The sequence below is a fragment of the Eschrichtius robustus genome, chromosome X (assembly GCF_028021215.1).
Source record: "Eschrichtius robustus isolate mEscRob2 chromosome X, mEscRob2.pri, whole genome shotgun sequence".
Taxonomy (NCBI): domain Eukaryota; kingdom Metazoa; phylum Chordata; class Mammalia; order Artiodactyla; family Eschrichtiidae; genus Eschrichtius; species Eschrichtius robustus.
The window spans coordinates 48,462,097-48,486,445 of record NC_090845.1 but is presented as its reverse complement, the minus strand read 5'-3'; the positions used below and the strand labels follow the sequence as shown (position 1 = coordinate 48,486,445).

General features: G+C 47.2%; 1 protein-coding gene across 1 annotated transcript; it reads right to left on the bottom strand.

Annotated features, from left to right (window-relative positions):
• Positions 1-1,328: 1,328 nt before the first annotated feature.
• On the bottom strand, positions 1,329-22,581 carry GPR173 (G protein-coupled receptor 173). The gene is made up of 2 exons (XM_068534095.1): positions 21,812-22,581; positions 1,329-4,197 (listed from the first exon to the last, which is right to left on the bottom strand). Exon 2 carries the CDS (start codon positions 4,098-4,100, stop codon positions 2,979-2,981), a length of 1,122 nt encoding a protein of 373 aa, XP_068390196.1. The 5' UTR covers positions 4,101-4,197; positions 21,812-22,581; the 3' UTR covers positions 1,329-2,978.
• Positions 22,582-24,349: the final 1,768 nt, after the last annotated feature.

The window sequence follows — 24,349 nt, the reverse complement described above, 5'->3', positions numbered from 1 at the left end:
CCTAGAGACCCATCACCCAGGGGAATGAATAAGAAAAATGTGATACATGTATAAGATGGACCACTGGAATGAATTAGGTCTACATACGGCAACATGGCTGGATCTCTCAAAAACAGAATGTTGAGTGAAGAAAGAAACAGAACAAGATTTATAGTACAATACTGTTTATGTAAATTAAAACACATAACAATACCATACATTTTTCACAGATACACATATATGTAAATAAACACATGAACGGTGGATTGGAAGGACGTACGTTAAATACACGAGAGTGGGTGCCTATGTGGAAGGGGGCATGGGATCAGGGATGGGTGATGAAAGGGACAAAACAAAACAAAATAAAAAATATAAGGGCCTCATATGGACCAATGATGATATAGTGTGCCAAGAACTGAGGAGTATGGTCAACTCAATTCTGTGCATCTGAGAGAGTAAAGTAATTGAGTGCCCAGGGAACAGGCTGGCTGGGGAGACTCCCAGGCTTTTTTTTTTTTTCCCCCTGTGACATCCCTCCCTCTGAATTTAATCAAAGCTTACCAAAATCCGAGCTGTACACAGTGGACCCTTCCGAAGGGCTCCTATCCCAGACTGAGCAGTCCCTCCAGAAGCCATTATTTTGTGTGTGTGGGGGGGGGCGGGCATTACCTAACCCCAATAGTTCCCCCCAAGTTTGATCCCCAATTCCCAGTCCCCATTCTCCATGGTGGTCCACTTTCAGGAACACCTTATCTGGCTTTTTGAGAGGAGACTGATACAGGAGTTGGGAGTGGTACCTGGGGGCTCCAGGCTTTGGAAAGAGTTGGGGTACTCAAGTATCCTGTCCCCCATGTTCAGAGCCTGAGCCAAGGGAGGAAAATCTTATGAGATGGGAGTCTACCCTCTTGCTACATACATACGTACCGTTTTCAAGTTCCATCTCTCCGACCACTCTACTTCTTGCTGCAGGCACATACTCTATTTTGTCCCCTCTCAATTAGGTGCATATGTGTACATGTGTGCACATGTGCACTGTATATGTCTCCACATACAGGCATTTGCTCACATGTGTGCCCCAGGCAGGAGTGCCCCCCAACAAAGTCACGCAGACACACTGTCTCACTTGACCATACCTCCCCACGTGTAGTCACACAGACAGGACACACACACACACACACACAAAGAGAAAACATCCAATATAGCATTGTTCATTTCAGTTTTCCATTTACAAAATCCAATGGTGAATCCACGCAGTTAGAAAAAGGAAATGGAGGAAAATCCTCCTGAATGTACCCTATCTACCCCCACCCCTGTGGTGCCCCCACCCCACCCCCTGAAAGGCACCCCCATCACTATCACTGAGAGAACAGGTACCCCCCATGCCCAGCCTCTCAGCCACTCTGGCCTGCCTTTCCAGGGCCACTCCATAGCCAGGCTCATTCATGTCTCTCCTGCCTAGAGTACCTTCTCCACCCCTCTTGGGTCAAGGCTTGCCCAGTTCTGGAGCTGTCTTGGAGTAGGGAGGGAGTGTAGGACAGGGCTTCTGTAGGGAAGGGAAAGGGGGTGGATAAATACAGATCTCCCTCTCTCCCAGGAGATGAGAGGGGGACAGAGAACTTGGGCAAGACCAGGCAAAGAATGCCAGTTTGGCTCACCAGTCCATAAGACTTGATGGGAGCCCAGAGTGGACTCTGCCCTGGGAAGGAGGCTTGGGATCTCCCACCTGGGGAATCTGGCTGCAGTCTGCTCCACTTGGGGTGGAAGTAATGGTGGAGGGAGGAAGAGAGGAAGGGCTGTTCAGCGCAAGGAAGTTGGGGGCTGAGGGCCCAGAAGGCCAAGGGTTACCACAGAGGGGCTTGAGGCTCCTGAGGCTTGAGGGGGACAAAAAGAGGTCAGAGAGGAATGGACTCAAGTCCACAGTGCCTTGGAGTTCATACCACTATGACTTACCAAGGCCCTCAAAGAATTTTCATCTTCAGGAGAGTATCATGAACTCAGGAGACAATTCTGGGGTTGAATTCCACTCTGACCCCAGCCTTTGGGATCCAGCCATTCTGGAGAGTTTGACTTTCTCCCTACACTTCCATGGGGTGGGGGGCTGCTCCTGCCTGTATGGCACCCACATCAACCCCGGTGGGGTTGGAGTGGATTTCCATCCTCAAGAAGAAGAGTTGGGGGACGGGGATCCAGGAAGCAGCTTGAGAGAATGCAGCCAAGCTGGGGTCTCTTCAGCTCAAGGCATGTACTCACATCCTGCTCTTCACCTAACCTGGGCCCATCCCAGAAGCCCTTCTCCCTCCCCTCCTGGCTTCTCAAACAGATGCTCAAGAAACACTTGGGAGGTCTGGACATGGTGGGGACAGAGAAAAGACCGGGCTTGGGACCAGGGTTAGCCTAAAACAACATTGCACACAACGTAGCAATTAAACATTCCTTGCTCCCTGGGAACCCAGCACGCCCTTCGGTCCCTCTTGTCAGCAGATCAATTTCTCCCTAAACATCCAGGCCTTGCTAAAGGACTTGGAAGGGGAGGGTACGTGGGAGCAGAGGGGACAATAAGGGCTCTGGAAGTCTATTTTACAGGACAAATTTCCCCCTTCTGGACAATGTCAGAGGAGAGACATTAAAGCAAGAAAGCCTGTCTCCTCAGCTGTGAGTAGAAAAACCTGCATTTTCAGGTTTTTTTTTTCTGAATTGTCACTTCTGTGTGTGTGTGTGAGAGAGAGGTGGGGGGGGGGGAGAGAGAGAGATTGTAGAAGTGGAGAAGGAGGTGGCGGAGACGGGCCCCACAGAACTAGAAATGCCTCTTTCCTAGTCCCCCACCCAGTCCCCAACCCTGGGGAGGTGCTGGCAAAGGTGCCTAGATTCCAGGTGGTTCGAGGGGCTGGGGCTGGAGCTCAGAAAGAAAGGCTCCTGTATGGAGCCCCACCTCTCCCCTTCTGTCGGCCCCATCATGGTGGCCCTGACTTTCTCCCTGCCTGTCTGCCTACCAGCCTGCTTCACATGACACAGTAGGGTTCTCTAGGAGCCGGGGCACCTCCTGTACCCCAGCAGGGGGCGTGAGTCCTCAGGCACTTCTTGAGGTCCTTGTTGAGCAGGAAGCAGACGATCGGGTTGACGGCAGCCTGGGCGAAGCTCATCCAAACAGCGGTGGCCAGGTAATGGTGGGGCACGGCACAGGCTTTCACAAACACTCGCCAGTAGCAGGCCACAATGTAGGGTGACCAGAGGAGCAGGAAGAGCAGTGTGATCGCATAGAACATACGGCCCAGCTGCTTTTCACCCTTGACCTCGTCCATGCCCAGCAGCCGCCGGCTGGCTGCATGCCCATTCTGCCGAATACCCAGCAGGGTTGGTGGCATGGGCCCACGGCCAAAGCCAGCGATCCAGTTGGCAGCAGCCTGGCCGGTGGCCCCAGGGCCATGGAATGTCCAGTTCTGGCTGATGGCTGGCACCATCTGCACGGGCTTCATCTTGCGGTGTCGATACTCGAAGAGGAGCAGCTTGCCATAGACAGCATGTGTGGCTGCCATGAGCACAGCCAACATAAGCATGAAGCCCAGCGTGTCATTGGCCTTGAAGTAGCGATGCTCAAAGATGCACTGGTCCTCCTCACGGATGAACTTGTAGGTGCCCACGTCGAAGACAGGTGGGAAGGCCATGGCCACAGACAGGGTCCAGGCCATGCAGATGACAGCTGCGCATGTCCAGAGTGTCATGCGCTTGGCGTAGAAGCGGTGGTGGGCGATGGCCATGTAGCGTGTGACGCTGATGCAGAACAGCATGAAGGCCGCATGGAAGCAAAAGAGCACGGCCATAAAGGCCACAATCTTGCAGCTGAGCGCACTGAAGGTCCATGAGGAGCCGTGGCGCACAGAAGCCAGCACAAAGGGGAAGCAGACGGCAGAGCGTATGCCATCAGCCAGGCACAGGTCCAGCAGAAAGTAGTAAGGAGCCTTGTGCAGGGCACGCTCCTTGAGCACCAGCAGGGACAAGATGGCATTGCCCGCCAGGCTCACGCACATGATCAGTCCCAGCAGCACCAGCTTCACGTAAGCCGATGCTGATGGCGGAGACAGTGCGCCGCTCACCTCCTCGGGCTCTCCAGTGGTGTTGGCCATACTGAGGGGCAGGGGCTGCTCCCAACCCTATGGGGTCAGCCAGTCCGGTACTCGATGGGCCCCGGGGGACTCCATCAGTTGTCCTGCTGGGCTGCACCTGCAAATGAGGACACAGACACAGAGAGACAGAGATATGAGGGCAGGAAAGAGACAGAGAGAAAACACACACACAGGGGCACAGAGACAGAGTGAGAAAGGACAGAACAAAGAGATAGAAAATGGACACAAATTGAGACAGAAATGGAGGGGATGAGAAAGAGAAGAGATAGGGAGAGAGACAGAACCAGAGAGACAGGAAGTGGGGGAAAGAAGGAGGACGTAGGGAGGGAGGGAGAGAAACACAAGAAAAACAGACAGTGAGAAACAGGTGGAAAGGAAAGGTGAGGAAGAAACAGAAAGGGCAGTGTTAGTATGTCTAGGTGGCCTCCCCACTTATTTCCCGGCTGGTGTCAGGCCCTGCCCCTGGCCCACTGCTGCTCCTCCTCCCTCCTTGCTGGGTGAGGAGGTGCTTCGTCTCTCTGGATGTCCTCGGTTACCTGTTTCCCCCATTGGTGGGTCTGTGGGATGGGGATGTTGGTGCGGCTCTTCTCTCCCTTTGCAAAGCCCAAAGTTTGTGTTCTTCAAACTTTTTAAACTGCCACCCATAGTAAGAAATACATTTTACATCACAGCCTGGTACACATACAAGCATGTGTACATAGAGCTGAACCAAAAGTTTCACAAAACAGTACGGATCCTATGTATAATGTACCTAGTTTCTATTCTGTTTCACAGTTTTTTTGGTTAATGCTGGTAGCCACTCATTAAATAGGTTTCTTTATTCATAACCAAGCATGTGCTTAGCATGCTCGTGGAACAATGGGAAGACCAGTGTGGTTGGAACAGAGTGGCAAGAGAGACAGTGGAAGGTGAATTCACAGAGGGGTCTGGGGCCAGATCGTGCAGGGCTGTGGGCCATGACAAGGACTTGGGTTTTTACTTTAAGTGAGGTGGAGAGTATATGTGAATATAAAGACGTAGGTATGCTTGTGTGTATTCATTTGTTGAAAAACTATTTATTGAGCACCTACTGCATGCCAGGCACTGGTGATACAGCTGTGAAATAAACCGACAAAGATCCCTGCCCTTGTGAAGCTGATATTCTAGACAATAAAGAAGATACATAGGTGAAGTATACTAGGTCAAATGATGATAGGTTCCTAAAAATAAAAATAAAGGAGGGAAGGGGGATAGGAAGTGCTAAGGGTGGGAGAAGTGCAGTTTTAGATGAGGTGGACAGGGAAGGCTTCATGGAGGAGGTGTCATCTGAGCAAAGACATGAAGGAGGTGAGAGAGTGAGCCATGTGGACATCTGGGGGAAGAGAAGTCCAGGCAGAGAGAACAGCCAGAGCAAAGGCCCTGAGGTGAGACTGCATGTGGTGCATTTGAGGAAGAGCAAGGAAGAGGGTAGAACAGAGTGAGTGAGGGGAGGTGGTAAGAGGTGAGGTCAGAAAGGTGGTTAGGCCAGATCACATAGGCCATGGTGAGGACTGTGACTTTTACTCTGAGTGAGATGGGAGCTGTGGGACGGTTTTGAACAGAGGCGAGATGTGATATGACTCAGGATTGAATGGGATCCTGCTTGCTGCGGTGAGGAGCACAGATCATGTGAGGCAAAGGTGGAAGTAGGGAGACTCCTTAGGAGGCTCTTGCAGTAATCCAGGTGAGGAATAACAGCACCCCCGTGCCTCTTGCCCTGCTTTGCTTCTCTTCCTAGAATTTCTCTCTTCTAATGTACTATATAATTTACTTTTTAAATAGTTGTTTTAATTAATTAATATTGATATACAGTTCATGTACGGTATTATATAAGTTACAGATGGACAACACAGTGATTCACAATTTTAAAGGTTATACTCCATTTATAGTTATTATAAAATATTTACTTTAAAATTTTGGTTTATTGCCTGCCTCTCCCTATTAGAAGGAAAGCTCCACAAGGGTAGGGATTATCAACTCACACACTCTCCTCTAGAAGAGCAGTGCACAGCCCATGGTAGGCCCTCAGTCAAAAGCTGTCAAATCAATTGGTTGAGGGACTAGAGGGGCTGGTGGCTCAGGGAGGGCTGCCTGGAGGCGTCCAGGTAGGATTTGCTGAGAGAGCTGTCTGGGCAGTGAGTGAATGGGACAGCACAGGCAAAACTTGGGGGGAAGCAGGAGAGCTCCTAGTGTGTGCGGGCTGGGTGTGGGGTGTGACAAGGTAGCAGGGCAGTTCCCTGAGGAGAGGCAGCAAGGCAGAAGCTGGAGAAGCTCAGAACTCCTGCTGGGACTGGGATGGGCTTGAAGTTGGGGGAGGTGGGGCTTGAGTGGATGTCTTTCTACCTTCTCCCTCCCAGGAAAACGGCTCCCCTCTGCACTGTTTCCCAGCTCAATCCAACCTGGCCTGCCACAGCCATCTGGGGCCAGACTTTGATGGCACCCCAAAGTCTCAGAGCTGGTGCCAGTGGGCCAAGGGAAGGTACTAGGGCAGGGGCTTGAGAGAAGCAGAGTTGGTGGGCCCCTTCAGCCCCTCAAGGACTCATAGCTCCCACACAACTGTGGACCAGCCGATAGCTGGGTGAGTGTAAATATGCACACACACACACACACACACACATACACACACACACACTCCTTAGCCTTGAGGAGAGGCAGGGAGGAAGTGATAGAGACAGAGAGTGAATGTAAGACAGAGTCAGAGAGACACACGAGTGACAAAGAAGGAGAGAGGAGCAGAGAGAGAGAGAGAAAGAGAGACAGACAGATGGAGACATAGGAGGGAGGGAGGGAAGGGGTGGCAGAAATACACAGAGAAAGGAGAGAGCCTTATACAGAGAAGAGGAGATAGAAATAGAGACAGAAAGAGGAAGAAAAGATAAAGTGAGAAAAAAGACACACACATACACACACACACACACACACACAGAGAAAGTGCAAGAGATAGACAAGGGAGAGAAATAGAGACAGAAAGAGAGAAAAAATAGAGACAGAAAAACTAAAGACAGAGGGACAGAGGGAAGGAGGGAGGGAGACAGAGACAGAGAGATAGAAGGAGAGGGATAATGCCAGGAAATAAAGAGAGAAAGATATAGAGAAATAGACAGGGACGGGGAGTGAGAGACAGATAAAGAGGGGACAGAGACAGAGGCAGAGACAGAGACAGAGAGAGGCAGAAATAAAGATGGAGACAGAGAGAGGGAGACACAGAGAGACACACTAAGACCGAGAAGGTGGATAATGTGTAGCCCAGAGTCTCAGTGAAAACAAAAACAAACACTAAAACAAAACAAAAAACCATAAAACAATAGAAGCAAACAAACAAAACTCTGGTGTTGCCTGGAAAGCTGGGGTGATTATATAAAAAGTGAGGAGAGTGTTCTTCTAAGCATAGACTGGCAGCCACAGCCCAGGACCATCCGAGACTAAGGATGTGTGTGCATACACATAACACGTACACACCTGCTCGTGCTCAGATGCCCTTAGAGATACACAGACACCTACACACACACTCACAAACACATAGGCTACTCCTATAGAGACCCATGGACAGCAACCAGCTCACACACAGGGGCACTGGTGTGCACACACGGCACTCACACACACACACACACACACACACACACACACACACACGGTATATCGTGTATGCCGCCTCATTCACACAGGCACAGTGTACCCTGCTTAAACACCAGTGCTTTGTCCTCAACAAAGGCATTACTGCCCCCTAGGGGACATTTTGGAAATTTATAGGAGCATTTTTGGTTGCCACAGTGCTGGGTGTGTCCTTCCAACATTTGGGGTTCTGGGCGAGGATGCTGGCCATCCAGTGACCTGCAGGGCAGTCTTACACAGCCAACATATGTCCCTCATCCCATAGGATTTTGGACTTGGAATGAACTGAACCTAGAATCTAACTCTATTTCACAGTTAAACACAGTTGTTCCTTTGATTTAATATACCCTGAATTATCCAGGAATGTGGCTGTCATGTAAGTCTAGAGACTGTACTTTGTTTTGTGGAGCACTTTCCTTGAGTTGTTCAGTATTTCGGAAACTCTCACCCCTAGGCCTTTGCCTGTCATTTGCCTGCACTTCGTACAAGGGGCAGCTTCTGATTTTTCCCTTCTCCTAAATCCACATTTACTCGTTATAAGATGTTACAAGCTTCTAGTTCACTGAATCTCCTGGGGAGTGTCATGCCCAAGCATTTCCATATTGAAATGCAAATTATTTTCTTATAAGTCACTTTTATTTCTTATTTATTTATATTAGAGTTAATATAATGTGGCTATTGTATAAAATACTATATGAATTTTCTTTTGAAATTATATATGCAGAGAGATTGTATTATTTAAGAACTTCATGTCCAGATAGTAAAGGGGTGTTACAAAATATGTTACATAAAAGAGGGTGTTGGGTATGAGAGGGCTGAGAATTGCTCATATGCACAGACACACACACACGTGCAGTGGCCCACAAACCCACAATTATAACTCCCCTAACATACACACAAACTTTCAAATCGTCACAGATACACACACACAAACCTACTCATTGTCACTCACACGTAGACTCATACATACCCTTTGTCCCAGTGTACCTGATTATTCAAATCCTCTCACGTATTTAAACTCTTGCAACACAGCTGCAAGAAAACAGTGGCATACCTATATCATCACATATACAAATATGGTTACACACGTTAACACTCAGTCACTTACATACGCCAGCATGCTCACATGCACTTGAACCCTGCCACACATATGTATACACAGACTGCCCCTCAGATACCCACAGAAAAAACAGACAAGTAAAAAACTGCTCACATATACACACATGTACATACGCTAACACACTCTAACATACAGAGACCAACTGATCCAAAACCTCTCACATAGATTATGCACACTCACCAACACAGATGTGTACACCCTAGCACAGGTATACACAGATGCCCATTCATGTACACGCTCACTCATGCAGAGAAGTAGGCCAGCTCCAACACAGACACAGACACACACACACACCCCTTAGCAATACGCAAGCACAAGCAAACACAAAGAAAAAAGCCAGATATAGTGTATACAGATACACTCTCACACACAGACGTCTATACACACACAAACTTGCTCACAAGCCAGATACTTACTTGACATATACAGCCTGCAACAGGTATACACCCAGAGACAAACCCGTGCAAGTGCACAGAGCAGCCAACTCCAGAACACACAGGTGGAAACATTAGCAGAGCTGTCTGGGGCTGGAGCAAGAGAGGGCTCGAGGGGACCATGTGAGAAGGGAGGTTGTAAATGTCTGGAATGCTTCCTGTCGAAACATCCCAGATAGTCAGATTATTACTTTGGTTGCCACTGGTTGTTCATCATCAGTGAGGTTTTTTGGCTTTGCCCATACATGTACAATGTTTGTTTTTCTTTTAATTTGATCTCATTCTTATTTTTCCACAATTTTTTCTACGAAAATAGAAGGGCTGTATGATTGTAGCTGTTATTACTATTATATAGAATTAGGTGTTCCTAAAGAGAATATAACAATTTTGTTAATTTCCTTGATTGTTGCTTCTTTATTAAAAGAATGTTTTCTTCTAGAACATTTCAAACAAAAATGTAGAAAGAATCCTGTAATGAACCTCAGGGCATCCATCACCCAGACTCACTAACGATCAACTCATAGGGTCTTGTTTCACCTATGACCTCACCCACTTCCCCCACTTCCAGAGTATTCTGAAGCATATCTATTATGCCATTTCATCCATAAGAATTTCAGTAAGTATTTCTAAAAGATAAGAACTCTCGGGCTTCCCTGGTGGCGCAGTGGTTAAGAATCCACCTGCCAATGCAGGGGACACGGGTTCGATCCCTGGTCCGGGAAGATCCCACATGCCACAGAGCAGCTAAGCCCGTGCGCCACAACTACTGAGCCCGCGCACCACAACTACTAAAGCCCGCGTGCCTAGAGCCCGTGCTCCGCAACAAGAGAAGCCACGACAATAAGCTCACGCACTGCAACAAAGGGTAGCCCCCGCGCACCACAACTAGAGAAAGCCCACGCGCAGCAACGAAGACCCAACGCAGCCAAAAATAAATAAATCAAATAAATAATTTTTTTTAATTAAAAAAAAGATAAGAACTCTTTTTAAAACATTACATTTTTATTATTTCTTTGCTTATTTATTGATTTACTTGCTACTGGCTTTTAATATTTAAAATTTGGCAAATCTGATTCTTGGTGGGATTTCATAATTAATTTCATAATTAATTATTATCTTTTGTTTTTAGGTAAAAATATTTGTCAGTAAATGAGTGCAGCCTGACTATAGTTGAATTGAATTGATTCATTAAAGGGAACTCTAGGCCTTTCTGGGTTTGTCTCAGAGTGCTGCTTAAAAATGCAGAAGACCTAAAACTTGATTTTTGGAAAAAATCAGTTTTCAGAAGTCACAAAGGGTCACACAAAGGGTCAGTCTGCTGACCCCTTCAATACTTTATATTCACGTAGATTTAATTTTTAAGATATTTCTTTCCCCATCAAATTGGACTTTTTGATTAAAGCTGGAAAATCAAGAGACTCATAAGACAAATACAGTAGTCTCCCCTCCAAAATAATCCAGGATGTTCCTAATTTAAGCAATTTAATGAGGATTGTCTCAAATTTGAGTTCAGCTGCCCAGTTAGCCCTCTTTTCCTCAGCCTAAATGTCCAATCTGTGTGGAAAAGTTATCAACAGAAACCTTCACAGTAGGCTATGTTGGTCAACTGACCACAAAACACTCTATCACACAGAGAAAGATTTGGAGTTTTTGAAGCATCTGGAAGAGCAAATTAAGAAACTGGGCTCTTTTTTGAGATGAGTTAGAACATTCTTAGATGGAGTTCAACCAGCTAGTAACAGGGTTATACAATTAACAAGTAAAGCTAAGATGCCCACCCAGTAGAATCTCATATGTTAGCAGTCTGCCGGGAAATTATCCACACTATATTTGAGACCAACAAGGTAGAAGAAATAGGACAGGGGCCACTTTCAATTATTTCTGTTAGGAGATAACGCTGGTGACAGGTCAAAGGACATCGAGATAACACTAACCCAGAAGATTGCTGAATCAAAGGGGTTTTCATTTAATATTGATGTATCTCAGGATGTTGATTAACTGTGCTTGGTTTATAGTACTAGTCAGAAAGCCTGAAGAGAAATGCCAGAAGCACCAAAATAAACTAAGGTTGAAATATTCGAAGTGATACATAAATATTTTGAAATATTGTGGAAACTCTGCATAAATCTGTGGACTGGCGCTGCTGTTGTGATGGCAGGAAGTTTACAGCTGGAATTTGTTCTGAAAATGCTGAGAGTCATCCACTGAGGAGCCTTAACCTATAAAAGTTTGCCTGAAGGTCTAACTTCCAGAGTAAATGATGCCAGGTGAATTTAATTAGATCCAAGGCACTACCCACCCACTTGTCAGCTTTCTGTGAAGCACTGGAATCAGTACACCCTTCTCTATTGTTTTAAGCCTAAGTGTGTAAAGATTTTATAATGGATTTATGAGCTAAAAGAAAAATTTCAGCATTCCTCTGTGAATGATTCTCACTTCGCAGATTTGATGCTTACTGGCTTCAACACACGGCTCTTTGAGCACATGAATTACATCAAAAATTTTTGACACTCAAAGATACATGAAAGTATACCGACAAGGTTTATGGATTTGAAGCCAAACTTCAGCTTAGAAGAAATCAGGTCAAGTATGGTTCCTTGGGTGATGTTTAGTTAGCACTATAAGTTAAACACTAAAGAAGACTTACTAGGATGAATAGAACAAGGCCTACTTAGGGGAAAACTTCATCATTATTTTTAAATACTCAAAATGAAAATTTTCTGTTGGATTCAAAATTCATGAGCATTTGTTACAAGAAATTTCAACATCACATTTGACTGAAAGAAAAGAAAGAGGTGTTAGATTTAAAGAAGGATCTCACCTTTGAAGTACAAAATTCAAAGACTAAGAATTATAGATTATTGATGAGAAAAGAGTTTTAATCAATTGAAAAATACCCTTTGACCATTTGCTGCCACTTAGGCAAAGGGTTTCCTGTTGATGGTGACTACCAAGAGACAGAAGAGATTATGTAGCTATTCTGAGCATAAAACCTGGGTCTCTGCCTGGGCAGAGCAAGAACAAGTGAGTTATAAAAGGGAGGTGAAAAAGGGAGGCACGAACAAGCAGTTGTTCCATTTGTTAAGAAAGGTTGGTATGATGTGAAAGCACCAGCCATATTCAACACAAGAAACTGCACCTGATGCTTCAGAGAAACCAAAATGATACCTGATGACCCCAAAGCTCATGCTTTTGAGGTGAGTTTTGCTGACCTACACAACCATGCTGCTACATTTCATACATTCAAGCTAATTATGAGGACATTAGGGCAAACTATGCCTAAACAACCTCCATGGAATGGGTATTACCTTCAACAACATGCCTTCCAAGATCAAGAAGAGGCAGGCCACAATGGAAGTTTATATCCGTGTCAAAAGTACCAATGGTTATTTGCTTCATTTGTTTTGTTTGGGTTTTTACCAAGAAACACAACAACTTGGCATAAGGGATCTACGCTCAGCACCAAGTGATTTACCAAATCATGATGAAAATGACCATAAAATAAATCAAGACAGTCATGACCAAAGATGCAGAACAAGTGGGCTCGAATGTTGACCACTACAGATTTGCACCAGTGAATTAAAAAGTTATGTTTACAGAAGTGAGCTCAAGTGTACTATGAAAAAATTTGGAAAAGATTTCATTTGAAAGTTGCATACAAATTCAATATTAAATAATTCTCCTAAAACTTGGCATTTTAATTTTTCTTACCACAATTTTTATAATATAAAGAAAATGTAAGGAATTTCTTTTCACCAAACCCCAGTACCCCTAAATCCTCTTAAGTTTTTACTACAGTGTGCCATACAAATATTTCACCTTCTCTGTGTGCCTGACACATTCACAGCTAGTCGTATTGCGTGGACACTTGCACACATGAACAGATACACAGCACACAGGCATAGGAGTACATGGAGATTCAAATTTACATACACATCCAGACTTACCCCAGCTGATAGGTGCAGTCAGATGCTCACACACACACCTCTTCTACACAGAAAGAGGCATGTGTGTAGGTGCCCACTTACCAGCAAATCATGCAAAGATTTATATAACACACACACACATATATAACCACCCTTCTATAGAAATACAGGCCTAGGCACCGATACATTTGCCATTCACATGGGCACGTGCACACACATACACCTACAGACCAAATCGTACGGACCTATATGCTTTCAGACACAGTCATGTATGCACAGATATAAGAACTTGACATTCAGTCGCAGGGCAAGTGCTGCTCACATCCTACAGATCCAGGCCCTTCCCCACCCCAGGCTCTTACACTAAGAGATTAAAACCTACCATCTTATACGAACCCTGCCCTGGCACACATACATATACACACAGTACAGACTTGCTCGCCCATACAGACACATGGCTCAGGCTCACTGCTACACACAGAGGCAGGCAGGCAGGTGAAGCAATGCAGACTCACACATACACACCCACATAGCCACTGCTGCTTATAAACGCAGACAGACACACTCATTCACACCTACACATACATTCACATGACACAGATACACACATCCTAGTACATGGCCATATAGGCATAAATCCTCTACACACACACGCATCCACCTACATCATCACATATAAACCTGAATACCAACCTTCTTACATTTACAGACACTCACAACATGCACACATTTACATCCTGACCACTATAAACCCGTTTACATATTCAGATAAAAACGCACTGTGCACTACCACAGATACAGGTATATGCACTCATACACTCAGATGTGTGTATGCTGGGAAGCATACACACAGGGCCAAACCTCTTCCATCAACCTCCTAGACCCACACTTCCATCCTCATACACCCATGGTTTTATATACACACTGGGACACATATAAGTACAAACCCACTTTTATGTATAAACACACCCTCACATACACCCACGATCTGCTCATTCTCTCACACATACATGTGGATACTGATAATGTGGCAAATATACACATAGAAACTACCCCGTTCACACTTGCAGATAGACACATACTGTCACCTACCCATAGGCGCATGTGACAATTATAGTACTGGGTAACACCTTATATGGCACAGAGGACTCATTATGTGCCAGGCACAGTCCAAAGCACTTTTTGAATATTAACTCATCCAATTCTCACTCTATGAGATAGGTAGTATTATTACCCCTACTTTATAAATGAGAAACTAGGGCTTAGTTGAGGTTAGGTGACTTGTCCAAAGCCACACAGCTAATAAAGGCAGAATTAGGATGTAAACCCAGAGCCTGGCTCAAGACCTTACAGATCCAACTTACTCACATGTAGAAACACACTCACCTCATACACATATACAGATACACACTACTTTAGCACAAGCACATGCACACACAAGCCATGTACTGACAGGCTCAGGTACAGTTACACACATACACATACACAAACATGGACATGCTCACATTTACAGACACTCCAGCAGAGGTACATCTTGCCCCAGGAAAGATATACACATTCATACAACGCCCACAATCATGCACCCCACCAAAACACACCCACACTACTAAACACACAAAACACCCACATATACCACCTACACACCATCTAAATATATCCACACTCACATACAGATGCACCCACTTTCTCAGATACTCTCCCCACCCAGATGTACCCAAATGCTCTCTCACACACTACCCACATATATTCACACGCACACACGTCACCCAGATATACCCTATCTCCCTCCCATACACCATCCTGAGAGAACTGCACACATCCTACTTAGATATACCCACTCCCACACGCCCCAGCCCAGGTGGCTACACATTCTCTTTCTCTCACACACTATTCAGATGCACCCACTCTCACACACACACCCAATACTGATACACACTCTCTCACACACATCCCATCTAGACACACCCATCCTCATACACACATACCTCAAATACACCTACACTCACAGGCACTCCACCCAGATACAGCCACACTTTAAGCAAACTTCCAACTCAGTACACCCACACGCTCACATACAACATTCAGATACACCCAAACTGACACACACTCCCAACCCAGAGCCCTCATACCCAACCCAGGCAAACCTACAGTCTCTTTCACATGTGGTATCAAGATACACCTACAATGACACACACACCATTCAAACACACTACACTTACACCCCACCCAGATACTCACACTCACCCAATTCAAATACATCCACATGCACAGATACCCACCTACACATAATCCAGAGACACCCACTCACAAACAAATCCTATCCATACATGCCCACACTTCTCATGTTCTTTCTTTGTCTCTCTGTCTCTGCCTCTCTCACACATACACACACAAACAGAGCCCACTCACACAGCCCCAGCCAGATACATCCACACTCTCATACATACACACAACATCCAGATTCATCCCATGTGGACCACTGAGATACATTCACACCCATATGCATCATCTAGATACACTCCACTACCATCTAGATACACTTGCAAATTCACACACACACATCCCATCTAGATAATCCAACTTTCATACATGCCATCCAGGTGCACTTCCCCAGACACTCCACTGCCCAAATACATCCAATGTTCTCATCCTCTCCACACCACCCAGATGCCCCCACATTCCAAACTCACACCTCCCACCCAGTAATGTCCCCCAAACTCTCTTTCACACACCTCATCCAGTTATACACACACTCACACACATACCCAAGTACACATATACCCAGTTATGCAACCGAAGCTCTAACAACACACCATCCAGATATACCTTAATACATACTCCACCACCCAAATACACCTGTGCTCTCACCCAGCCACCATCCAGATGCACTCACATTCAAACAAACTCCACCCAAAATACACCCACACACTGTCTCACAAACAGCCCAGATGTACCACACTCTCTCACACATCATCCAGATACACCCAGCCACATACCAAAACACTCACATTCACTCCCTGACCCAATCAAACCCAAACACTTCTACCCCATCCAGATACACCTACACACTTCTCCCACTGGATACATTCATGCTCTCACACTCCCACCACACTCAGAAACACCTATGCACTCTCTTATACATACACACAATCCAGCTCCCCCCCTCTATTAATCACCATCATCCAGAATACCCACACTCCACGCACACCATGCAGGTATACCCATGCTCTCTCACACACCACACACACCTCACTCACATATAGCCCCCACAGCATCCACAGATACTCCCAATTATATACACACTCACATACACCCCACCCTCACCCAGATGTGCCCAAATTCTCTCTCTTACACACACACACACACACACAGACACACACACCATCTAGATAAACTCCATCACACACTTATATTGCCTAGATACACTTGTGCTCTCACCCACCTACACACCATCCAGATATACCCACACTTGAATGCCCCCACCCCAATAGACCATACGCCTTCATACGCTCACTCTACCCAGAAACACCCACACTCCCTCTTACACACGTAACATAGATAGGTCCACACTGTAAAACATACATCATCTAGATAACCCCCCACTCTCTCTTGCGCCATCCAGATACACCCATACCTACATACCCCTCAAATATATATATTCTCACACATATTCCCACACAGCCACACCCAAAGTGTTACTTATACCATCCTCCACCGAAATAGGCCAATGGTCTCATAGTGCCTCACAAATGCACCATTCACACACACCCACATCCACACTCATCCCTCTCAAATACACCCAAATGTCTCACACTCAAACCTTACCCAGAAACACCCAGGCTCTCTCTTACATACACGCAACCCAGATCCCTTCTCTCTCTCTCTCTCTCTCTCCCTCTCTCTCTCTCTCTCTCTCTCTCTCTCATCAAATATAGCACCCACTCCACACACACACCCCACTTCACCTGGATATACCTTCACTTTTCACTTATACATACACATTTAGATCCAGATTTCTCCCTGGATAGCACAACTTGGGTGCTGTGTGTGAAAACCATTTACCAACCCTTGATACCATACAATGCCATGTTGTCCTGGGCCTTTGATGGTGGGGGGAGGATGGGAAAGGAGGTCTTTGTGTTTCAAGAAATCCTTTTCTAAAGAGGTCACAGGCCCCCTTCCCTAGTAGGATATCAGTCATTTTTGGTTCTTACTTCTTGAGTGTGAATGATGACAGGAATTCTCCTGAGATCCTCACAGAAGCCCAGCACATGGTCAAGGCCAGAGAAATCCCAGAAGGGGGTCATGGATTGCTCAAGTGTTTTGGCTTCCATCATCTAGGATGTCTACACAATTAGAGCCAGACATGGTCTAGCAGGGTACCTGACTTTCAGATAGGCACATAAATACACGCTGGGGTAAACATAGCATCACGCAGACTCATAAGTACCCTCCCTTATCACCCTCTCAATGATAAGGCCTATCTGCACAAGCCCAAGGCCAAATCTTTCTCCCTCTCTCACATACATACCATGAGACAGGCACATGCACAAATACCTACACTCATCCCTACAATAGGCACACCCACAGCAGTGCACACTCACACTGCACTTGGTCCCACATATGCACATCCATTTATTCTCAAACACAGACATATATGCATAGCATATACTCACATGACATAATGCCCACGAAGGACATACTTTCACTCACAAACACAGGTGTACACACAGGCATATTTACATATGTCCACAGACAGGCAGACTCTGTATCACACCCAGTGAGACAATGAACAAACATGACACACAGAGGTGAGCTCCCAAATGTATACACATACAGCCCCAGACACGACCACATAAGCATATTCACACATACTCACACCAGGATGTACTCACACACACAAACACCCAGATGTGCACATGCTTGTCAATTAGATGGTGTACTCATACATGGACATTCTAACACACATAGACTTATACACACAACTGGGCATGCACACCTATAAGCGTATTCACATGAACTTAGGCTTGTACATCATTCATGCCTGCAGGCACAGAATCAGACATGGAGACACAAATGTACTTACAAAACACACTCACACAATTACACACACCATTTATGTTGACACATGTTCATACACCCATATGAGAAAATATGCAAACAAAAGAAGACTCATGCACACATGGAAGAATAGTCACATATTCTCACACACTTGTACATCTGCACAAGAAGAATTGCTAACACTCATCACAGACAAACACATGCAAAGACAACCTCAAACACAGACACGCACACACTCAAATGCATTTATAGGCCAAGAGTGGTGTGTACGTACATCCACTTACACTGTTCTACAACATATGCTCCAGAACAAACAATGGTAGATAAACACAAATACACATATGCAAATAATTAGAACTATACAAATTGGTGCAGTTCAGACACCACCTATGCATTCAGACAGACACACACCCTGGCATAATTTACACACACATACACTTAGATGTGTGTGAATACACAGGCAAATATACAGACATGTTCACTCAAGTGCACACACAGCTAGATGTTCACACATACCAGCATATACACACACATTCACTCAGTCACTCACAGGCATTTCCACACACACATTCACACTCACTCAGAAATTCAAACAAAATACATAATGAGACAGGTGCATCCAAGTATTATGAGTTGTAGTTACTCATGCTCACCACACTCAGAGATGCACTCACACACAACAGTGTACCCACAAACACAACTAGACATATACATGAATGCAGCCATTTACCTATGCACACAGCCTTTTGTGCATATATTTAAAGGTGTACACCCCCCCAGCCATACCCATATATATAATCAAATGTGCACACATAGGCAAACCCACAAGGCATACTTTCATGCACAAAACATGTGCATTCACACACTCTCCCCTACCCACACAATTAGTTCTCCTTATACTAGTGTGACCATCTACACTAACATTTCCCTAATCAGATGTAGACCCATGGGTCTGTCTACAGACAATATGTATTCAAACATGCACACAAAGACGTAGACATAATTCAAAATGCTGGAGAATCCACAAAGACATTCACACACAGGCCTACTCATACATATACATGACAGGCACACCCACGCAGAAGCATGTGTACCCACACTTACCCTCCCATACATGCATGGACACACACACATACACATGCCCTTACACTTACAAACACACCATTTAGATGCACTTGTATTCATATGCACACAGGGGCATACACAATTATACACAATCAGATATATCTGGGCAATCACCTAATAGGACATGTACACCCAGGCATTCTGAAACCCTCACACTCATACACATACAATCAGACATGTACACTCAAAGACAAATGTATACCACATACATATATTTAGCGAGACATTCAACAGGCCTATTGGCTCAGAGAAACACACCCTCACTCAGGCTCAGGATCCAACATGCCCATTTGCTCACCCAGACAGACATGCAAAGTCATACCTACTCCCTTGTACACACACCATCCTACCCAGACACCCACACACTTTCACACCGTCATGTGACCTGCTAACACACACAGACTCATACACATTCATAGTGCCCATGAACAGACAGACACACACAGCCATATGTTTTCAGTTGCATATATACACCCATGCTCAGGCCTAGATGCCTCTGGACCACAGCTGGGGTTCTCTCCCTTCTGCACCAAATGCTTCTTCAGAGAAGTCTACTCTATAAGCCTACTCTATATATTCCACCCCTCCCTGCTCCCACAGAGGAGGTCTGCTGGGCCTCAGTGTTTCCCCTCTTCCTAATGCTCCCCTGGCCTTGAGGACTCTCCTCCAGCCACTGACCCCTCACTCAGTGTTCCACCACATCTCCACACCCAGAAACCAGCCAGCAGACCCAACTGTCCCTCCAGCCCAGGCTCTATGTTAGCAACTCCCTGGGACCCGTCCCCCACAGCTCTGGCTGCTGCATGGGCCACACCCGAAGCCCTGTGATCTCAGAAGCTTCAGCCCTGTCCCCACGCCCTGCCAACCACTGACCACAGGCCAAACTCTTGCCAAGTCTCCCCTCAACAGGGAGATGCATACATCACCAGAGTCAGCAATGCTGCAGGCTGCAAGCCAGGCCTCTGCTAGCTCACGGGGGCTAGAGCCTCTGTGTGTGTGTGTGCACAGACAGGGGCAAGTGCAGGAAAGGAGCCTGGAAGAGGGTGGGGGCAGGAGGCTCTGCTCACAGCCACCACTTATTCCTCCTTACAAATGAGGAGTAACAACACAGAGTTGCTCCTGCCTCCTCCTCCCCTCCCCTCCCCCATTTACCTGCCTGCTGCCCTCCCCAGATCTCAGCCAAGACCCTGGAGAAGAGGGGCCAGTCCTTCCCCCAAATAACTAATGACAATATTAATCATGAACGATCAGCAACAATATTGACCATGAGCTTTGCTGACATTGCTTCAGGGCCACTTCTATACACATCCTTTACTTACATGCACCAACTCATTTAGTCACTACACACAGCCATGAAGGAAGGGTTACCAGTCTCTTTGACAGATGAGAAAACCAAGGTTCAATAAGTAGCACACTTTCACTAAAGTTGCAGAGCCAGTAGTTGAGGGAGGTGTCCCTGGAGAATCCATGTTCTCCATGTACCAGGCTTTCCTGCTGCTTCAGACAGAGGGACCACAAGGCCATAATATCTGGGGAATCCCATACACAACATGGGAGTCCGAAACAGAGATTGAGAGCCTTGGATGAAGGCTGGGGCCCACACTGTGGGGACAACCATGTTGCGTCTGGCCCCTGCAGGGTGTTGTGTGGCATGGTCCTTGCCTCCACCAAGGCATCAGGCAGTCTAGGGCCTGGAAGTGCTCCCCACCCCCACCTCACCTTCCGTTTAGCCCTACAGTGGCTTCCTCCCCCTAGCTGGAAATCACAGCGGTATCTTCCCTGGTGAGTGAGCAAAAGTCTGTGCTACTTGTGGGGAGAGACAGGGGCAGGAAGGAAGGAAAGAAGGAAAGAAGGAAGGAAGGAAACAAGGAAACAAGGAGTGGGGGGTGGTCTGGGCTGGGAGCAGCTTCTCTGTCACGTCTACTCACCTGCCAGCTCACACACTCAGGCAGACACACACACACCCTGCATGCTGGCCAAGGAAGCTGGCGGAGAGTGGAGGAGGAGGGAGAGGGAGAGGAGGCAGCTGCAGGAGGCTGAGCCTGCCCAGGGTGCAGGCATCGTGAGGGGAGCACAGCCGGGCTCCAGGCATGCCTTCCACAGATAGCACACAAGGAAATATTAACACAGCCTCGTGCTCAAATGCGACCATAATGATAAAAACAGACCTTGTATGGGGAAACAGGTGGCGGTTCCCTTCCTCACGGGACATTTGGGATTGAGGAAGATGGGGATGGCTAGAGGACTCTCCAGGCTTGAGTGCCCAAGTAGCCCTTGTGATGGAGCAGAAAGAGAGAGAGACTAACAGAATCAGAGAGAGACAGAGAGCATGGCAGTGATGGAGACTCTGGAATATGTGTGGGGAGACAGAAGTCCCAGCCCCCCATCCTCGGTGGAGCGATGCTGACTACTTACCTAGGCTCTCTCAGCAGGGCTGTCTTGGAATCGAGGGAGGGGGCTCAAGCTGTCTCACTCAGGATAAATCACAGCCCAGGCCACATTGTGGGACCCTTCGTGATCTGGCAGCCAGTGACACTCCTGCTTCTGTTGCCGTGGATACAGCCGGGCTGGTCTAAATCGCAGACATCAGGGGAAGCAGGCACTGGAGGAGTGCACTGGGCAGGGCTGGGGGTGTTGGGGAACACCAGGTGGGCAGCACACAGCCTTGGGGTGCCCAGCTAGCTGGCAGGTGGGGGTCCAGGCAGGTGCTTCCCCAACTACACACTCCCACCCCCATCTTCACGCCACCGCCAAGCTGAGAGGGGGGCCAGCACTGACCCCTGCTACCCGTCTGCCCACCTGGCTGCCGGTCCCCCCTTCCCCCTCCCTGTCTGCCCGCTGGCCGCCGCCTTTTGTCCTCAGAAGACACGGTCCCCGCGGGGCCTCTGCCAAGCCTCCAGCAGATGCTCAGGGTCTGGGGCTCCTCCCTGGGAGCACTGGGGCCATGGCCTGGGAGAGCCCCAGGTTGTGGGAGCTCTCATCCAGGCTCAGCCCGCTCCCCAGGCCTGTCGGGGATGGGGAAGAGGTGCAGGTCCACAGCCAGAGGCAGCAGCAGAGGTGGAGTTGGGGAGGGGATGGACGCCAGAAAGAGGGGGTGGGGTGGAGAGAGAGGCTGGCCCGATAGCTGTGTCCCGGGTTTTAGATCCGGGTTGAGGAGGGTGGCTCAGAGCATCCGAGGGGGGGGTCCTGATGCAAAACGGGGGCACCGTGGGCCTGCCGGAGGGACCCTCCAGGCCTGGGAAGCACCCCAGCTTACACAAATTTAGGTCCCAAGATGCTGGGGACACCCAGCCTGGATAAGGCGTCGGCGGGGAGCCCAGGGCACTAAGCTGGACCCCATCCGGGCTGTCTGTCCCCCCTCTCCTCGATTTGCACGGTCCCTGCCTCAGGGGCGGGCGGAGGAGGGAGGGAGGCAGGGAGGGAGAAGGAGGGAAGGAGGGAGGCTGAGCAGGCAGGGAGACTCCCAGCCGCCAGCCTGGTCCTCCCTGGGGCGGGGTGGGGCGGGGCGGGGACGGGGGTGGGGGGGGGCTGGTGAGGCCGGGGAGCAGCCGGCTGGCTGGCTGGCCGACTGGGTGGGGATGCTGGCGTGGCGGCTGTGCTGCCAGGACAATAGCTGCCTGGGGAATTCAGACTCCGGCCTTTCTGAGATGCTGGAGAGAGGCATGCGTGGAGGTGGGGAGAGGTGCGAGGGCTACAAGTGCAGAGGAGGCAGGGGTGGGGGGATCTGCGGTTGGGGTCAGAGCAGAAAGGTCCTGTGGAAGTTTCTCAAAAGCTTTCGCTTGGGAGGGATCCTTAAAGCTCTGAGAGGTAGGATAGACAACCTTATTTAGAATGGGTTCTATGGGCATTTTCCCAGCAAGGCCTGTGGGTGAGCGGGGGTGGGGGCGGGGGCGTGGCAGGGAGCACTGCCCATCTCTGAACAGCTCTTCTCAGGACGTCATCTCCCGTGCCACCCCTACTTTCTCTGGGCCAGTAGACAGATACGCACCCATACTTATGGCCACGTTCCAGGACAGCAGAATGGGCCAGGGGAGGAGGAAGCCTTGTAGGCAGAGGTTCGAAGGCAAGGAAGAAATACTTCTGTCCTGAATAGATTAAATTGGGACCAAATGATGCCATAGTAGTTCCCCTAATTTATAGCATTTAAGAATTCCAGTTCTCTTGATATAAGCAATTTTCTTCTATTTTCTTTCTTCCCTCATTCATTAGTTCACTCATTTATTAAGCATGGCTGTATGCTAGGTCCAGTGGTGGGCACTGGCAATGTAGGTGAATCAGACTTGCTCTCTGCCCTTAGGAAACCCTTGCTCCATTACCAAGCTGTGGTCCTGCAATCCACCTGCATCTGAACCCCCACAGAGTTTGTGAAATGTGGATCCCCAGACCTACCTCCCAGAAATAATAATAATAATAATAATAATAATTTAGGAGGTTTGAGATGAAGCTCAGGTGGTTATTGTTATGTTTGGGCATCATGCTTTGGAGAGGGAGGAAAACCCATGAGTCAAATATAAATTCACAATGGAAATTAGAAAATATTTTGAACTGAGTGATAATGAAAATATTATATCTGAAATTCTGTTGGATGCTGCTAAGGCTATGCTTAGAGAGAAATTATAGCCTTAAACATATATTATTCTTTAAAAAGGCTGAAAATCCATCTCAAGAAGTTAGACAAAGCAAATTAAAGAAAGTAGACGGAGAGAAATAACAGAGATAAGAGCAGAAATCAATGAAATAGAAAACAGAACCACAACAGAGGATTGACAAAGCTAAAAGTTGGTTCTTTGAAAAAAAAATTGAAAAATGATAAATCCCTGAGACTGATCCAGAAAAAAAAAAAAAAAAAAGGCACATAACTAGTATCACGAACAAAAGGGGGCACTACAATATGGGTTGGATATACATTAAAAAATATAATAAGGCAGTATTATGAAGAACTTTATACCAATA

What these genes read in the sequence shown, in the direction of transcription:
- GPR173 (XM_068534095.1), bottom strand. Translation starts at nt 4,100, where the DNA reads ATGGCCAACACCACTGGAGAGCCCGAGGAGGTGAGCGGCGCACTGTCT.